Source organism: Acinonyx jubatus, chromosome D4 (assembly GCF_027475565.1).
Source record: "Acinonyx jubatus isolate Ajub_Pintada_27869175 chromosome D4, VMU_Ajub_asm_v1.0, whole genome shotgun sequence".
Classification (NCBI taxonomy): domain Eukaryota; kingdom Metazoa; phylum Chordata; class Mammalia; order Carnivora; family Felidae; genus Acinonyx; species Acinonyx jubatus.
In genome coordinates this window covers 5,130,445-5,144,852 of record NC_069391.1, presented here as the reverse complement: position 1 = coordinate 5,144,852, position 14,408 = coordinate 5,130,445, and the positions used below count along the sequence as shown (strand labels likewise).

Here is a 14,408-nt window from a genome sequence, read left to right as displayed (position 1 = left end):
GTTGAACCTCCACCCTTTTGGGCTGTTTGGCTGGAGGCCTTCATGCCTCTGAGCCTCAGCTTCCTCATCTGTAAAATGGGGGTGGTATCACATCTTCACAGAAAGGCTGGTTATGGGGCGCGAAGGAGCTAGAGCACACAGCTCAGTACACTGCCCGCCACCCACGCATTCCGAGCACATCTGCATGTGTAGCTGTCTAGGAGCCAGGATGAGGCCGCCCGGGTCATCAGTGCTCCACCCAAGAGGCTGGGACGCCACCCAGTCTGGAACATCGTCTTCTGTGGCTGCGTGATCTGAATGGAACAGTCTGGAAGAAGGATGCCGGGGAGTCTGCAAGGGACCCCGGACTGAGGGCTCCTGGAGTCTGCCTTCGCACCAACCAGGTATGGCATAGGTGTGGGTCCTTCTGAAAGGGACACTCGGAAGTGAGACAAGACTGGGCCTTTTTTGCCAAACAGGATCAATTCCTAACCCACAGGGTTGAGGGCTCACTGTGGGGCAGGGACCCTGCTCAGCATTTAACAGACGTCATCTCACTGACCTCACAATGGCCTTTGAGAGGTAGACGCTAATATTCCCATGTTACAGGTGGAGACACCAAGGCCCAGACGGGCCACGTGACTTGTTCAAGATCCCACGGCTTAGTTGGTGCCGGATCCCAGGTCATCCCCCATTTGTCAGACTCTGGAGACCATGGCTGGTGCCCTGTGGCCAGAGAGCACTCACCTCCCCCACCTTGGAAGGCTCTGAACCTGGTGCCTGGAGGCTGTGGGGTGTCACGGGTGGGCTCCATGATTGGAAGGGAAGGTCACAGCCTCCTGCCTCCATCCCAGCTGGATGGACAGGCCCTGAGCTGTGAAACCAGGGCATTCATTGCTGAGCCTTCTGGTCACCCTATATCAATGGCTTTCCCTTGAGCCCAGGCCCAGCCAGCCCTCAAAGGGCTGTAGAGACTTTGGGTTCCTGTAGTCACCCAGGTGGGGACAGAGAGGCCTGACTCAAACCCCAAGTCCTCAGCTGGGCCCTCTCAGTCTGCCGTCTTTGGCTCCCAGCCTCTCTTGTCCTTCTGCGTCATGCACTGGCCGCACAGGCCTCTGGGACTTCATGTGGGGTAACCTGTCCTCCCACCGTGATTCTCAAGACAAACCCAGGCTGTGGTTCTGTGACCCTATCCCACGTCTCTGCACCTGCAATCATTTCCATGTCATTTGTCTGACCCCCCCCCCCCCCCCGAACTGAGCTTCCTGGGGACAGGACGGACCTGTCATTTGTGGTGTGTGCCAGGCCCCTCGGGTCGCATCAGGCGTTTGATAACCACTGGTGGGCTGCCTGAAGCTGCTGGAGTGCCCCTGTCCTTCGAAAAAACTCTAAGCAGTGGAGGCAGCCTCCAAGAGGCAGATCCATTACCAACCGATCACCCAACCCTCCCTCTAATGGAAATCAGATTATTGCCATTTGATTGGACTCTCATGCACCGAAGCCAAATTCAAGACTGATCAAAAAATAGGAATAAAGCCCCAAAAGCCCCAACCTGCCAGCTTAATGAAATGCTGTCACGGGGGGGGGGGGGGGGGGGTGCTGGGCCCGGCCCCAGCCGACCCAAGATGATGCCGTCAGTGACGTCCTTCACTCCGTCTGGTGCCCGGGGAGGCCTTTGGCGTGGCCCCACCGTCCGGTCCACAGGACGGGGTCCCAGGGCCCAGGCCAATGGGGCGGGCGGGCCTGGCTCACAGGGGTCCGCGCTGCTCCGAGGGAACCTGGTAAGAGCAGGGGTTAGTTCAGGGCCTGCGTCTGGGGGCCTCTGGGCCAGGGCAGCGGGAGGACTACATTTCCCAGACTCCTCCAGTCCCGGGGAGTGAGCCATTGGAAGATTTAAATAGCCCAGGCCCCGAGGCAGCGAGGCCGCAGCTGTGGACTCGTCCGCCTCCCCGGTGGCTCCATTGGCGCTGGCCCGCATCGGTGGGCTCGATTGGCTGCGCAGCTGGCACTGACGTCCCCGTGGAGCCCGGTGGCAGCTGGAGGTAAACAGCCATGTGCAATCCTGCACTCTATATTTAACAGCTGCTGCGGAGAAGGCAGGGAGGCAGGGAGTGGTGGCGGGATCCCCGGGCGGCTCCAGTCTTCGGGGAGAAGGCCTCCCAGCCCGGCTGGCACCGGCCCTCGTGGCGCGAGGCGTCACCATGCCAGCCTCCCAGAGCCGCGCCCGGGCCCGGGACCGCAACAACGTCCTCAACAGAGCCGAGTTCCTGTCCCTGAACCAGCCCCCCAAGGGCGCCCCGGAGCCCCGCAGCTCGGGCAGGAAGGCCCCGGGCCCCTCGGCGCAGCCCCCGTCCCCTGGCGATGGGGCCCGCGAGAGGCGCCAGTCACAGCAGCTGCCCGAGGAGGACTGCATGCAGCTGAACCCCTCCTTCAAGGGCATCGCCTTCAACTCCCTGCTGGCCATTGACATCTGCATGTCCAAGCGGCTGGGGGTGTGTGCCGGCCGTGCCGCGTCCTGGGCCAGCGCCCGCTCCATGGTCAAGCTCATTGGCATCACGGGCCACGGCATCCCCTGGATCGGGGGTACCATCCTCTGCCTGGTGAAGAGCAGCACACTGGCCGGCCAGGAGGTGCTCATGAACCTGCTCCTGGGTGAGTGTGCCTGCCGTCCGCCACCCGCCCCGCCAGTTCCCCCGGGAGGGAGCCCACACCACCCCGCCCCGGCCGGCATGAGTGGGGCCCTCAGAAGCCGCCTGGCACCATCTAATGAGGTTAGGCAGGAAGGGTGCCCCAGAAACAGGCAAACCTCCAGCCTGGGAAAGAGAGAGCCGGGGATGTGCAGGCGGGGGCCCCCCTCCAGAGCGGGGGCCTCGAGAGGGTGGAGGCCCTGAGGGAACCTCCAAGGAAGGGCCCGGCTCTTGGCAAAGTGCCCCCACTGCCCCAGAGGCGGCTTGAAGGGAGGGGGTGCTGGAGGATGTGGCCTCGAGGGAGGCCGTCAAGAATCTGGTGGGGGTCCTGGAGCTGGGATCCCGGTAAGTGTCCAGAGAGGGGGAGCTCCCATCCCATGGGTTGGGGTCCTTGAGTTCCTAGGCTGCTTGCAAACAGGGCTTGTGAGCTGCCCCCATGCCCCCCCCCCGGTTGGTTCAGAGCCCCTGCCTGCTGCCCAGGCCTGGGGGTGCCGGAGGTCCAGTCTGGGGCTCCTGCCCACTTGTGGCCGCCTAGAGTCCTTACCTGCTGCTTCCCTAGGTGAGTCGCTGGAGGAACCGGCCAGGTGAGCTGGTGCTGGTTTGTTTTACCACCGTCTCTGCTGCCGGTATCTCTCCGTTTGGCACCGTCCTGTGCTGGGGGACCCACTCCCCTCCACTCGCAAGGTGACACCGACCCCCATCCTGCGCACCTGCAGATCCCCAAGGTGCTAGGGGAACCCCGGCTTCCACCCTCCACGCCGGGCCCACGTTGGTCCCCTCGGCCCTCTCAGTGCGGCCACCAATTTGGGCACAGGTGGTCGGAGGTCTCAGGCCAAGCAAACCCTGCCGAGGGAACCCAGCTCCAGAAGGGGGGTAGTAGGCTGGGACACCAACAGCTGCGATCCCAGATAAAGTTAGGATAATGTGCATCTTGCTGCTTAGGTCTCAGAGGGTCTGGGACTGGACATGCCGTGGGTGGGACGTGGGGAGGAGGAGATGGTCAGGGGCTTCCTTGCAACCCCCCCCACACATGTTTTTCCGTTCTTCTTATTAAATCGTTTACGTGACTTGTTGTTTGTCCCGAATAGACAGTCCCGCGTGACTGGTGCTATTATTGCTCCCACTTTACAGATTAGGAAATTGAGGTTCCTATAAATAAAGCAACCTGGCCAAGGCTTCCGAGCTAGAGATTTGCACCGGGCCCGCCTGACACCAGGCTTGTGCTCTTTCCAGGCGCCCTGCCACGGGCTTCCCGGGACAGAGCCCTGCGCTCATTATCCAAGGTTTCCCTGGGGCTCTTACAGCCCCAGACAGAGCAGCCGTTCCAGAAAGCCGTGTTGGGAGTTAGGTTGTCTGGTGTCCGAGGACAGGGGTGAGAAGGGACCCTGAAGCCTCCCTCTCAGCCCTGCTCCCTAGCCCCTGTCCGCAGGTCCCTTCCCTGGGTGAGGCTGGAGGTGATAAAGCTGTATTTGTAATGTGTTCAGTGTTAACTGTGTGCCCAGCATTGCATGAAACACACCTTCGCTTCTAATCCTCTCACAGTCCCGGGAGGGAGAAGCAGCATCTTCCCCTTGTAAAGAGGAGGAAACTGAGGCACAGGGCGGCGGCTTGCCCACGGTCATGCAGCTGGTCAGAGACGGTGCGGGGAGCACTTCTAGCTTGTTAAGAGGAGGTTTCTGGCTCATTCCGGCAACCAGCAGCTGTGGGCCCAAAGGCACCTGCTTCGGATTCGGGATGCCTCCCTTCTTGAATAAGAATGACAGTCGTTCTTAAGTTTTTAAAAACCTCATTCATTGAGCTTCTTTGTGTACCGAATACGATGCCATGAATGTCCTGTATTTCATAATCTAAAAATACTTTTAACGACTTAATAAGCATTCGTGTACCCGCTTTACAGATGAGTTAACCGAGGTTCAGAGGGGTCCAGGGACATGCCCACTCCACACAAGCGTTAGTGGCAGGCCCAGGGACCAAAGCCACGTCCTCCAGATGGCAAACCCTTTGCCTCCCCACTCGCCGTCAGCCCGCAGGCTGCGGGTACCACCCCATCGTTCCAGAAGCATGAGTACAGCAAGGAGGTGAAGGGTCTGGGGGGAAGTTTTCCACCTGCCAGCACCTTTGCTGGTGTATCTGGGCGCTAAGAGCACAGAGAAATAGGGGCCTGGCACAAAGCAGCCTCTCAACAGCAGGTGCTCAGAGCAGGCAGAGCGGTCTGTGGGCTCCACTCTGTGGGGGTGCAGACCGAGCCCCTCAGTTCCGTGGCAGGAAGCAGGTAGCCAAGGTGGGTTCAGTGCAGAGTTCGGTCTGTCCTTCAGTCTTTGGGGGGACGGCGGGGGGCAGCTTTCCACCCTAGACCACAGGCTCCCAGGTCAGACTGGGCTTTTTCCAATCCTTCCCTGACCCTTTCTCTCTGTGAACTTGTTCAAGCCAGTTCCCGTCTCTGAACCTCAGTTTCCTGATCTGTACGTGGGGCCCCAGGGCTTAGAGGAAGCTGATAAGGCACTTGGCACAGTGGGTTGCAGGTGAACATCCCAGTCCTGCCCTCCTGCCCTGAGCACTGGGGCACCTAGCTAATTCCCGGGGGCAGTCTCTGGGCTGGGAGCGGAGGCCCCGCCTGTGTAGTTGGGACCTAGGCTCCCTGCGGCCCCAGAAGGGAAAACTCAGGTGCCCTGGGAACTGAGAGTTCTAGCCGGTCACCCTGGGAGGGGTCCCAGCTGGGCCAGGAGGAAGTCCTCTGCACTGCCCCCCCACCTCCGTGTTCCCTCCCCCCAGGGCCATGCTGCCCAGCCTGGAGAACAAGCCAAAAGGGGTCTTAGCAGCTGGCAAAACCTTGGACTCCAGAGTCGGCTGGACCTGGGTGCAAATCCTAGCCCCGCTGTGGGAACTCGGACACGTGACTTTGCCTCTCTGAGCCTCATTTTCCTCATCCGGCAAATGGGTGGCTGGGACAGCTCACTGAAGAAGCACGCATGAGCAATTGGCTCATACTAATGCCAGTTAACGCTTGTGCGACTCTGCATAGCACTATCCTTGCCCCATCTCCATTATCAAAAGCAGTCCTGGGTCCCCCCCGCCGCAGGCCCCAGACACCTGTGAGATGACTCAGTCCCCTCCCTCGGCCCTCCCCTGCAGCGTCAGGCTTGATGATCCCACAGAGAGCCATGCGACAGGTGACCTAGGCCAATCCCAGCTCACCAAGCCCATCCCGGTTTCTTCGTGGGCCTGTCCTTGGCGGACCATGGCTCCCATGTCTTGTTGCCATGATCTATAAAAGTGTCGCTATTGAGATTGTCCTGTCTATTAAAATTTTAGCCATTTTAAGTGTTCATGGCCATTGAACGCATTCGCAATGTCATGGAACCATCACCGCCACCCGTCTCCGGAGCTTTTCCTCTTCCCAAACGGAACCCCCATCTCCATTAAACGTTGATTCCCCAGCCCCTCGCCCAGCCCCTGGCACCCACCGCTCTCCTTCCTACGTCTCTATGAACGTGACTTCTCTAGGGGCCTCAGAAAAGTGGAGTCACACACCGTCGTCCTTCTGTGTCTGGCTGATTTCACTTTGAGTAATGGCCTCCAGGTTCCTCCGTGCTGTAGCGGGCATCAGGAGTCGCTTCCTTTTCAAGGCTGAGTAATATTCCGCGGTATGGCTACGCCACGTTTTGTTGATCCGTCACCCATCGGTGGACACTTGGCTTGCTTCTGCCCGATGGCTGTCGCGAACAGCGCCGCCGTGAACACGGGTGCGCAAGTCCCTGCTTTCGGCGCGCTGGGGTAATTTTTCGAAGAACACCCGCACTGTTGCCCGTGGCCGCTGCACCATCCCACCGGCGATGCACGAGGGCTCGCGTCTCTCTGGGTCCTTGCTAGCGCCCACTGGTTTCTGGGTTTTGATAATGAGCATCCTAGTGAGTGTGCAAAGTGGTATCTCGTGGCTTTGAGTTGCATTTTCCTTAATGATCAGTGACGCTGAGCACTCTGTCATCATATCCTCTTCTAGCAAGGGAAATTCGAACATTGCGAGGACAGATGACCAAAACAGTGAGGGCTTCCCTTAAACCCCCTCCTCCCCAGGAATAACATCCCCTGCGGCTTGGGTCATGGGCCTCTGGACGCGTGTGACAGCCTAACTCTGGGCACATGCTAACATAGCGTAGGTTTCTCAAATGACCTCCTGCAGTGTTGTTCCCAGCAAGGCCTCCTTCTCACAGGACCCGCCGGGCCATGAACGTGCCCTTTGGGAACATGGTCTCAGCCCCGCGTCCCTTTACCTCAAGTTTCAAGGTTCAGAAATCAGAACTGGCCCGTCGGCCTTGCAGCAGCCCTAGACCCACCCGGCCCCCCGTGCAGACCCTCTGTATAATCTGTGATGTCATCTCTCCCTCACCACCCACTGGGTCCGCTCTTAGCGACGCCTTGGTGACGACCGCCCCCCACCCCCCCACCCCGCCGCCTGCCTGTCCCTAATTGATGGCTACCTAGGCCGACCGGCCTTCCCATCTGGAGCTCTCCTGTGGAGCCGGTGGCTGCCAGATCTGTAGGGAGAGAACATTCCCCCGCCTTTTCCTGGCTTCACTTGTCATGTCTCCGTGGGGCTCAGTGAGACATCGGTCCCTCCACGGGAGGGGGCCTTCAGCCGCCCCCTGACCACGCACCGTCCTGACAGCTGCCCTTGTGGCCATGCGTGATTGGGCAGGCTCATGTCTACACTGCCTGGTGCTCAGCTGAGTGAATAGATGATGCTGTCAGAGTCCTGTGCCTGTGGCTTTGATTTCCTCGTCCCCCAAGAGTCTTCGGAGAGAGCTGGAGCCGGCCTTGGTATCTGGATTCTTCAGATGAGAAAGCAGATCGTTCAGGCCAGGGGAGGTAGAGACAGGCCAGGGCCCTCGCATTGCCTGTCCCCCCCCTGCCAGGGTGCCCAGGGCTGGGGGCGTGGCTCTGGCTGAAGTCAGGGGCTGCCCAGGTCGGGAGAGGTGCCGGGCATGGGCACATGCATCTACACACACACACTGCTCACACCGACAGAGTGGAGGTCCCGGTGCTAAAAGACTAGAAGGTTCCCACCTACCCTCGGGACACCCACCCCCGACTCCACCCCTCTGCTCGCTGTGCACCTCCCTGAGAGCTACATCCTGCTGGAACCGTGCACTGGTTTTTTAAAGAGATTTCACGTGCCTGTGCTGAAACACACATGAAGTTGACCACGTGAACCATCTTTAAGCGCTAAAATGCAGGGGCATTAAATGCATTCGCATCGTAGGTAACCGTCACCCCCACCCACCTCCAGAATTTTTCCATTTTCCCAAACTGGGGCTCTGTCCCCACTTAAACAAGAACTCCCCATTCCCTGCCTTCACTTGAGAACGTCCCCAGGGTTCATCCATCCCCCAACCCTTGGTAACCGCTGTTTACTTTCCGTCTCTATGAATTCGTCTATTCTAGGGCGCCTCCTAAAAGTGCAGCCTACTTGTCCTTTTGTAAAAATAACTGTTTAACAATGTGCCCAATAACGCCTGTTCGTGGGAAGAAAACGACTAAATGCAGGATGACAGAAAGACAACAAAAAAAATCACCCTCGTCTTCCTACCTAGAGAGAAGCACTCTTAACCAGTCGGTGGAGCCTTCCGGACTCTGTGTCTCTGCATATAGACACATTTACATCTTATTTTATAAGAACGGCATCATACTGCCAATCCTGTTTGGTACTTGTCCTTCTCCACTTAACAAAAAACCCCACAGGGCTCCTTCGGTGGCTATAAATACACACCTGCCTCATCGTTGGAGGTGGCCCCGGCACGCCATTGTCTAGACTTGGCCACGACACATCCCATCCGTCTCTGACTCAAGGGCATCGCGTTGGTGCGGTCCTCGGTGTTAGGAAGACCGTGAATCACGGTGCGTATCCCTAATTATTTCCCAAGGAGATATTCTACGAATGGAAGAGCCGAGTCAAGGAAGTCGTGTTGCAAAGGCTTCTAGGTCTGAGGCCGAATGCCTTCAGAAAGTTTAGAGGGATTGGTGCTGCCCCACAGCCCTGCCGGCCGGTCCCCCAGCTCCTGGAGGAGTTGGAATGGGGGGCTAAGAGGCAGGGTCGGCCCCCGGGGCCGGAAGAGCTGGGACCCCTCCTCCCTGCCCCAGCCAGTGAGAGTCACGGCCCACAGACCCGTCCCCTCGCCGGCCAACAAGGAGCCCCCACCCACCCCCGCCCTGGTCAGGCCGGGTTTGGCTCTCTGCTGAACCCACAGCCTCCCCCTTCCCGCCTCCTGCCCAGCCTGATTCCCCCATGCTGGAAAGCAGCTGAAGCTCCACGGGGGCCAGGAGAGGTCACCTCAGCCATTCCTCTGCCTCCGGGCAGACACACACACACACACACACACACACACACACACACACACACACACAAGCGGCCAGTCACAGGCAGGCAGGAGGCCTCAGGAGCGGCCAATTCCAAATCTCCCATGATAGCAGCTCTTTTCTCAGAAAGGTCTGGCCCCTGGCCTTGGCCCTGTGACCCCCCCTGGTTCCGCAGGCAGCACAGGCCCCCAGGGTCTCTGGGGTGGGGAAGGACAGGGGACGCTGAGACAGGTCTCTCGTCCTGCTCTGAGGCGGGGAGGCTGCCGGGGCAGCAGGGCCTGGGGAACGGCTGTGCCTCCTGCCTGGGGGCCCGGACATCTCAGAGCCCAGCTTGCTGAGAGGGGCCGGAAGTGGAAATGGCTACAACCGGGATGGTGAGGGAGGCCGAGCCCTGTGTCCCAGGCGCCGTTTATGAAGCGCGTCCTGAGAGCCGCGCTCTGAGTGGCCTCCGGGACTTTGTCAATGAGGGGAAGGGAGGCTGGGAGAGGCGGACGTGCCAAGGTCGTGCGGTCGGCAAGCAGCTGACCTTGAAGCTGGCCTCGGATTCTGGAGCCCAGGTGCGTGCACAGCCACTGCCCTCGTTGACCGCAGGGGGTGGAGGCCCAGGGAGGCCAGGTGGCCCGATCTGCTCGCACGGCGCGCCGGGGGCGACGGGCTTCTGCCGCCGTCCCGCGCCTCTCCCCCGAGCATCCTGCCGGGCCGACCTTCCCCGTGGGCCCCCGTTGCCTCCTCTCCAAGGCCAGGAGGAATGTAGGTCAGGGAAGTTGACAGTGCTGTGCGATCGGAATTCACGGAGCCCTGAGTGATGGCTCCATTTGCTTCTATTTCTGGGCCCTAGATTATGCGCTGATAGTGTCAGAATCATGGTCACAAGGAGGGCTGGCCGGGGTGCTGGAGGAGGGGCGGGCAGCCCCGTCCTGGCAGCAGGAGGTGGGGGTGGGTGGGGGGAGGCCTAGGGAAGGCATCAGCTGTGCTGGGGAGCCGTCCTGCCTCTTCCTCCTCCAAGCCTCAACACCCAACGGCCACAGCGTGGGGACTGGGAGACCACTGTCCCGTTATAGAGAGGAACTCTATAACCAGTGCTTACTGCCCACCTGCTACCTCGGCCCCACGGCACTCGGCCAGCCGGGCTCACCAGCCCGGGGCCGGGCCCGTGCCTGACCTACCCGAGAGCCAGCCGTGCCCAGGAACTGGAGGTCCAGTGAATGAATGAACAAGGCATAGGATGGGCGGGGCCACACGGACAGCCAGCGGCAAAGGGGTAGAGTCTCTACCTCGTTATGGCCTCAAGAGACAGAACCGGCCAGAAATAGCAGCGGATTCCCCATGGCCCAGACACAGGGGCGCCTGGGTGGCTCAGTCGCTTAAGCATCTGACTCTTGCTTTTAGCTCAGCTCACGATCTCATGGTTCGGGGGTTCAAGCCCCACGTCAGGCTCTGCGCTGGCAGCATGGAGCCTGCTTGGGATTCTCTATCTCCGTCTGTCTCTGCCCCTCCCCTGCTCGCTCGCTCTCAAAACTAAATATTGAAATCAGGGGACACAGGTAGCCTCCGAGGCCTCTGTGGGGGGGGGGGGACCGGGGAGGGTCCCCAAACGGAGCTCCGCCCCCAGCTTCACCACAGGGCGGCCTCTCTTATCTGTTCCACACACTGAATCTTCGTATTTGCTTTCGATGGGGAAAAAATGCTTGGCTCCCAAAAAGTGAGGAGGGTGTGGGTCTAGCTCAGTCCTTGGCCTGTGGTTCCTGACCAGCCATGACGGGGGCCGGGGCATGTGGGGAGACTCGGGCACAAGCCCTTCATGCCTTCAGCCACCAAATCTGAGGATGCCAACGCTGCCCCCTCCCTCCTGCCTTCCTCTGTGCACACTTGCTCCAGGATTCACGCTTGTCTGGGAAGGCAGCTTTTAAACCAGCAACAGCCTGCCAAGGTGATGAGCCTGGGTTTCTGGCTGAGAAACTTGGTCACCAGTTGGACAGACGACTATGCCTTCCAGTGACTAATGTCACGTCTGGCTCCTTCTCAGGGCCCGATCCTGGTCCACATTAACCCCCCAGACCCCAGGAGCCCACCCGACACCCAGGCTGTGGCTGGCCACCGCCCAAAGCGCCAGGGAAGTTCTGATTTCCCTGTGGGTGGCGGAGGTCTCGGAACAGGTGTCGGGTAATTTCGACCCTGGGGGGAGCCCCAGAGAAGGAGACACTCTCACTGACGCACCTGCTGGATGCCGGCTGGCCGCCAGGATCAAGCCGGCTGGGACTGAGAAGTAATAAGGGCAAGTCCTGAAGGACGAGGGAGAATAAGTCAGCGGGGGAGGGAAAGGGCGGAACCTTCCAGAAAGGACAAGCCGCAGGTACGAATACTCCGACCTCTAAGGCTTGGTCTTGTCCTCCGTAAAAGGGGGACGATATGGTTCGGCTGCTGCCGCGGCCAATAGTGTGACGGTTCCTCCAGAAGTTACCAGCTAGAGTTACCATATCACCGTGCGACTCCGCCATAGGCCTGTCCTCACAAACACCAGAAACAGGCGCTTGGCAAATACTTGGACGCAAGCATCCGCAATAGCCAGAAGGTGCAAGGAACCCAGACGTCCCCTGACAGGCGAACGGATACACAAATGGCGGGGGGGGGGGGGGGGGGTGTCCCGGCAGCGGACTATTATTCCGCTTTAGGAATAAGGTACCAACGCATGCTGTGTGGACGGACCTCGAACACACGATCCTGAGTGAAAGCAGCCTCACACAAAAGGCCACGTGTCTGACTCCCTGCATGAGAAGTGCCCACGGGAGGCAGATCCGTAGAGAGAGAAAGCGGATTGGTGGCGGCCAGGGCTGGGGGCAATAGGAGAGGGACAGGTCGTGTCATGGGTCCCGGACTTCCTTTTGGGGGTGAGAAGCATGTTTTGTAACTGGGAACTGGTGGATGTACAGTCCTGTGAATGTATTTTTTTTTAAGTGTATTTATTTTGAGAGAGAGAGAGAGAGAGAGAGAAGGCACGCACGGGGAAGGGGCAGAGAGAGACAAGGAGAGAGAATCCCAAGCAGGCTCCGAGCCGTCAGCACAGAGCCCGACGGGGCTCGAACTCACGGACTGTGAGATCATGACCTGAGCCGAAGTCGGTGGCCCAACCGACTGAGCCCCCCCCCCCAGGCGCCCCAACCCTGTGAGTGTGTTGAATGCCACTGAACTCTACGCTTAGGTGACACGAATTTCACCTTCGCTTCTCAAAACCAGGGATATAGTCGTGTGCTGTTCCCAGGACCGCAGGGATGTCAGTGAGGTCCTTCCAGAAGAATCACCAGCCGGGGTTGGTGGGTCAGGACCGAGGCCCTCCTCAGGGGCCCGTGCTGCCCCCGATGACCCACTCTGTCATGCTGGCACCTTTACCGAGCCCCATGAACAAATTGGGTCCGGGCCCTCGCGGAGCACGTGTGGCATCAGGGAAGAGAGACGAGAGTGATGCTGAGAAAGCGTGTGATGGGCCAGGGCTTCGGTAAACGGGCGGTCGGGAGGCCAGTCTGCTGAGGAAAGGGAGGGCCCGGGCCGGGTGGGCGACCCAGGAAAGGGAGTTCAGGTACAGCACAGGCAAAGGCCCTGGGGTAGAAACGCGCCAGGGGGGTCAGCGTGGCTGGAGCGAAGGAAGCAAGGCAGGGCGGGGGTGCTGAGGTGTGAGGGGACGCTGACGGTCCCTCGGGGCCTCTTCCTCTCGCCCACAGCCCTGCTCCTGGACATCATGACGGTGGCCGGCGTGCAGAAACTCATCAAGCGCCGCGGCCCGTTCGAGACGAACCCCAGCCTCCTGGACTACCTCACCATGGACGTGTACGCCTTCCCCGCTGGGCACGCCAGCCGCGCGGCCATGGTGTCCAAGTTCTTCCTCAGCCACCTGGTGCTGGCCGTGCCCCTGCGCGTCCTGCTGGTACTCTGGGCCTTCTGCGTGGGCCTGTCGCGCGTGATGATCGGACGCCACCACATCACGGACGTCATCTCGGGCTTCGTCATCGGCTACTTCCAGTTCCGCCTGGTGGAGCTGGTCTGGATGTCCTCCAACACCTGCCAGATGCTCATCTCCGCCTGGTGAGCCGCCTGCTCAGGGCTCCGGGAGCTGAGAGAGGAGGCAGGCACGGCGGCCAACCGGCGGCCTCACGTCCCCCGTCGCGGTTGGAGGCTGGCGACCGCGGCCGGGCCGCCCGGAGGCTCGGTGCGGCCGGCAGGGGCGGGTGCTCTCTGCCCCTTTGCCTGGACCGCGCGTGTCCTCTCTGGGCCACGCTTTGCTTCCGCCACGGAGAAGGCAGGCGAGAACTAAAGGTGGCGGGAGCGGGGCCGGGTCTTGTCCCGTCCCTTGGTCGCCGTCACGACCGCTGAGTGCTTGGCTGTGCCCGCCGTGCCCACAGCACGATGCCTGGCAGAGCGCCCCCCCCCCCCACCGCCCAGCACAGGTGCCACTGCCATTAATGGTCATCGGCAGCTCAGGGCAGCACTCTCCGAAGGGCGCCCTGCCGGATGCCAGCCTGCAAGACGCTTTGGGAAGGAAAAGGGTTTTGTGGTCAAATAAACTTGGGCAATGCCGCACACCGTGCCCCCGTGCCGGACATTCACGAGGGCCGTTGTCGCCATAAAGGCTCTGACAAGTCCTGTGCAAATGCTTCCTGTCAAACTCCGTGTGTCCTCAGCGCATTTGACCACAGACCCCTTTTCTCGAGGAACAGCTACTAACCCCCAAAGAACCGCCGTCTCCTCAAGCGCGTTTTGGGAGAGGCCGCCCAGGAGCCGGAGGGCCTGAGGCACGCGTGGGCCTCTCCCAGCGCCTGCGCAGAGCTCACGGCCGCGGGCATCGGTGCCGCTTTGGCCCCCAGGGGCCGGACTCCATGTGACCTGATAGGTCGTTTCCAAGTACCCATCATGGATGTGCATTTCATGTGACAATACAAGGCGATATGCAGCGGACCCCTCTCCTGCGTGCTCTCTCCTCGTGTGATGCAAGTTTCCAGGCAGGAGGGTCTCTGTTGACACAAAAGGGTGGGATGTCTTCAGCCCCGGATGGGCCGTGGTGTCAGGTGGTCAGAGGTTAAGGGGCTCCTAGATTTTTCTGGGCTGGTTGGTCGTTCTCCCTGAGGTCACGATGCGGGTCTCGAACTCACAAACTGTGAGATCGTGCCCCGGGCTGAGATCCAGAGTTGGACACTTAACCAGCTGAGCCACCCAGGCGCCCCCATTTTCACTTATATCTTAATCACATCTGCAAAGACTCCATTTCTGAATGAGGTCACATTCACAGGCGCTGAGAGTTAGGACTTCAACATATCTTTCGGGGCCCACGATGCGACCCATAACACCTACGATCCTTTGGGGGAGGAAACCGCCTTCCTCTCTCTGCCAGGCCATGGG

General features: G+C 60.2%; 1 protein-coding gene across 2 annotated transcripts; it reads left to right on the top strand.

The window, feature by feature from the left end:
- Positions 1 to 225: 225 nt before the first annotated feature.
- Positions 226 to 13,967, top strand: PLPP7 (phospholipid phosphatase 7 (inactive)). Of its 2 annotated transcripts, XM_053204494.1 has the most exons (3): positions 226 to 383; positions 2,062 to 2,631; positions 12,737 to 13,967. In XM_053204494.1, the coding sequence occupies exons 2-3, from the start codon at positions 2,181 to 2,183 to the stop codon at positions 13,099 to 13,101; spliced, it is 816 nt and encodes a 271-aa protein (XP_053060469.1). In that variant the 5' UTR covers positions 226 to 383; positions 2,062 to 2,180; the 3' UTR covers positions 13,102 to 13,967. The 2 variants fall into 2 exon arrangements, with proteins under 2 accessions (XP_053060469.1, XP_026891221.1); XM_027035420.2 differs by lacking the exon at positions 226 to 383 and having other exon boundaries at positions 1,595 to 2,631.
- Positions 13,968 to 14,408: the final 441 nt, after the last annotated feature.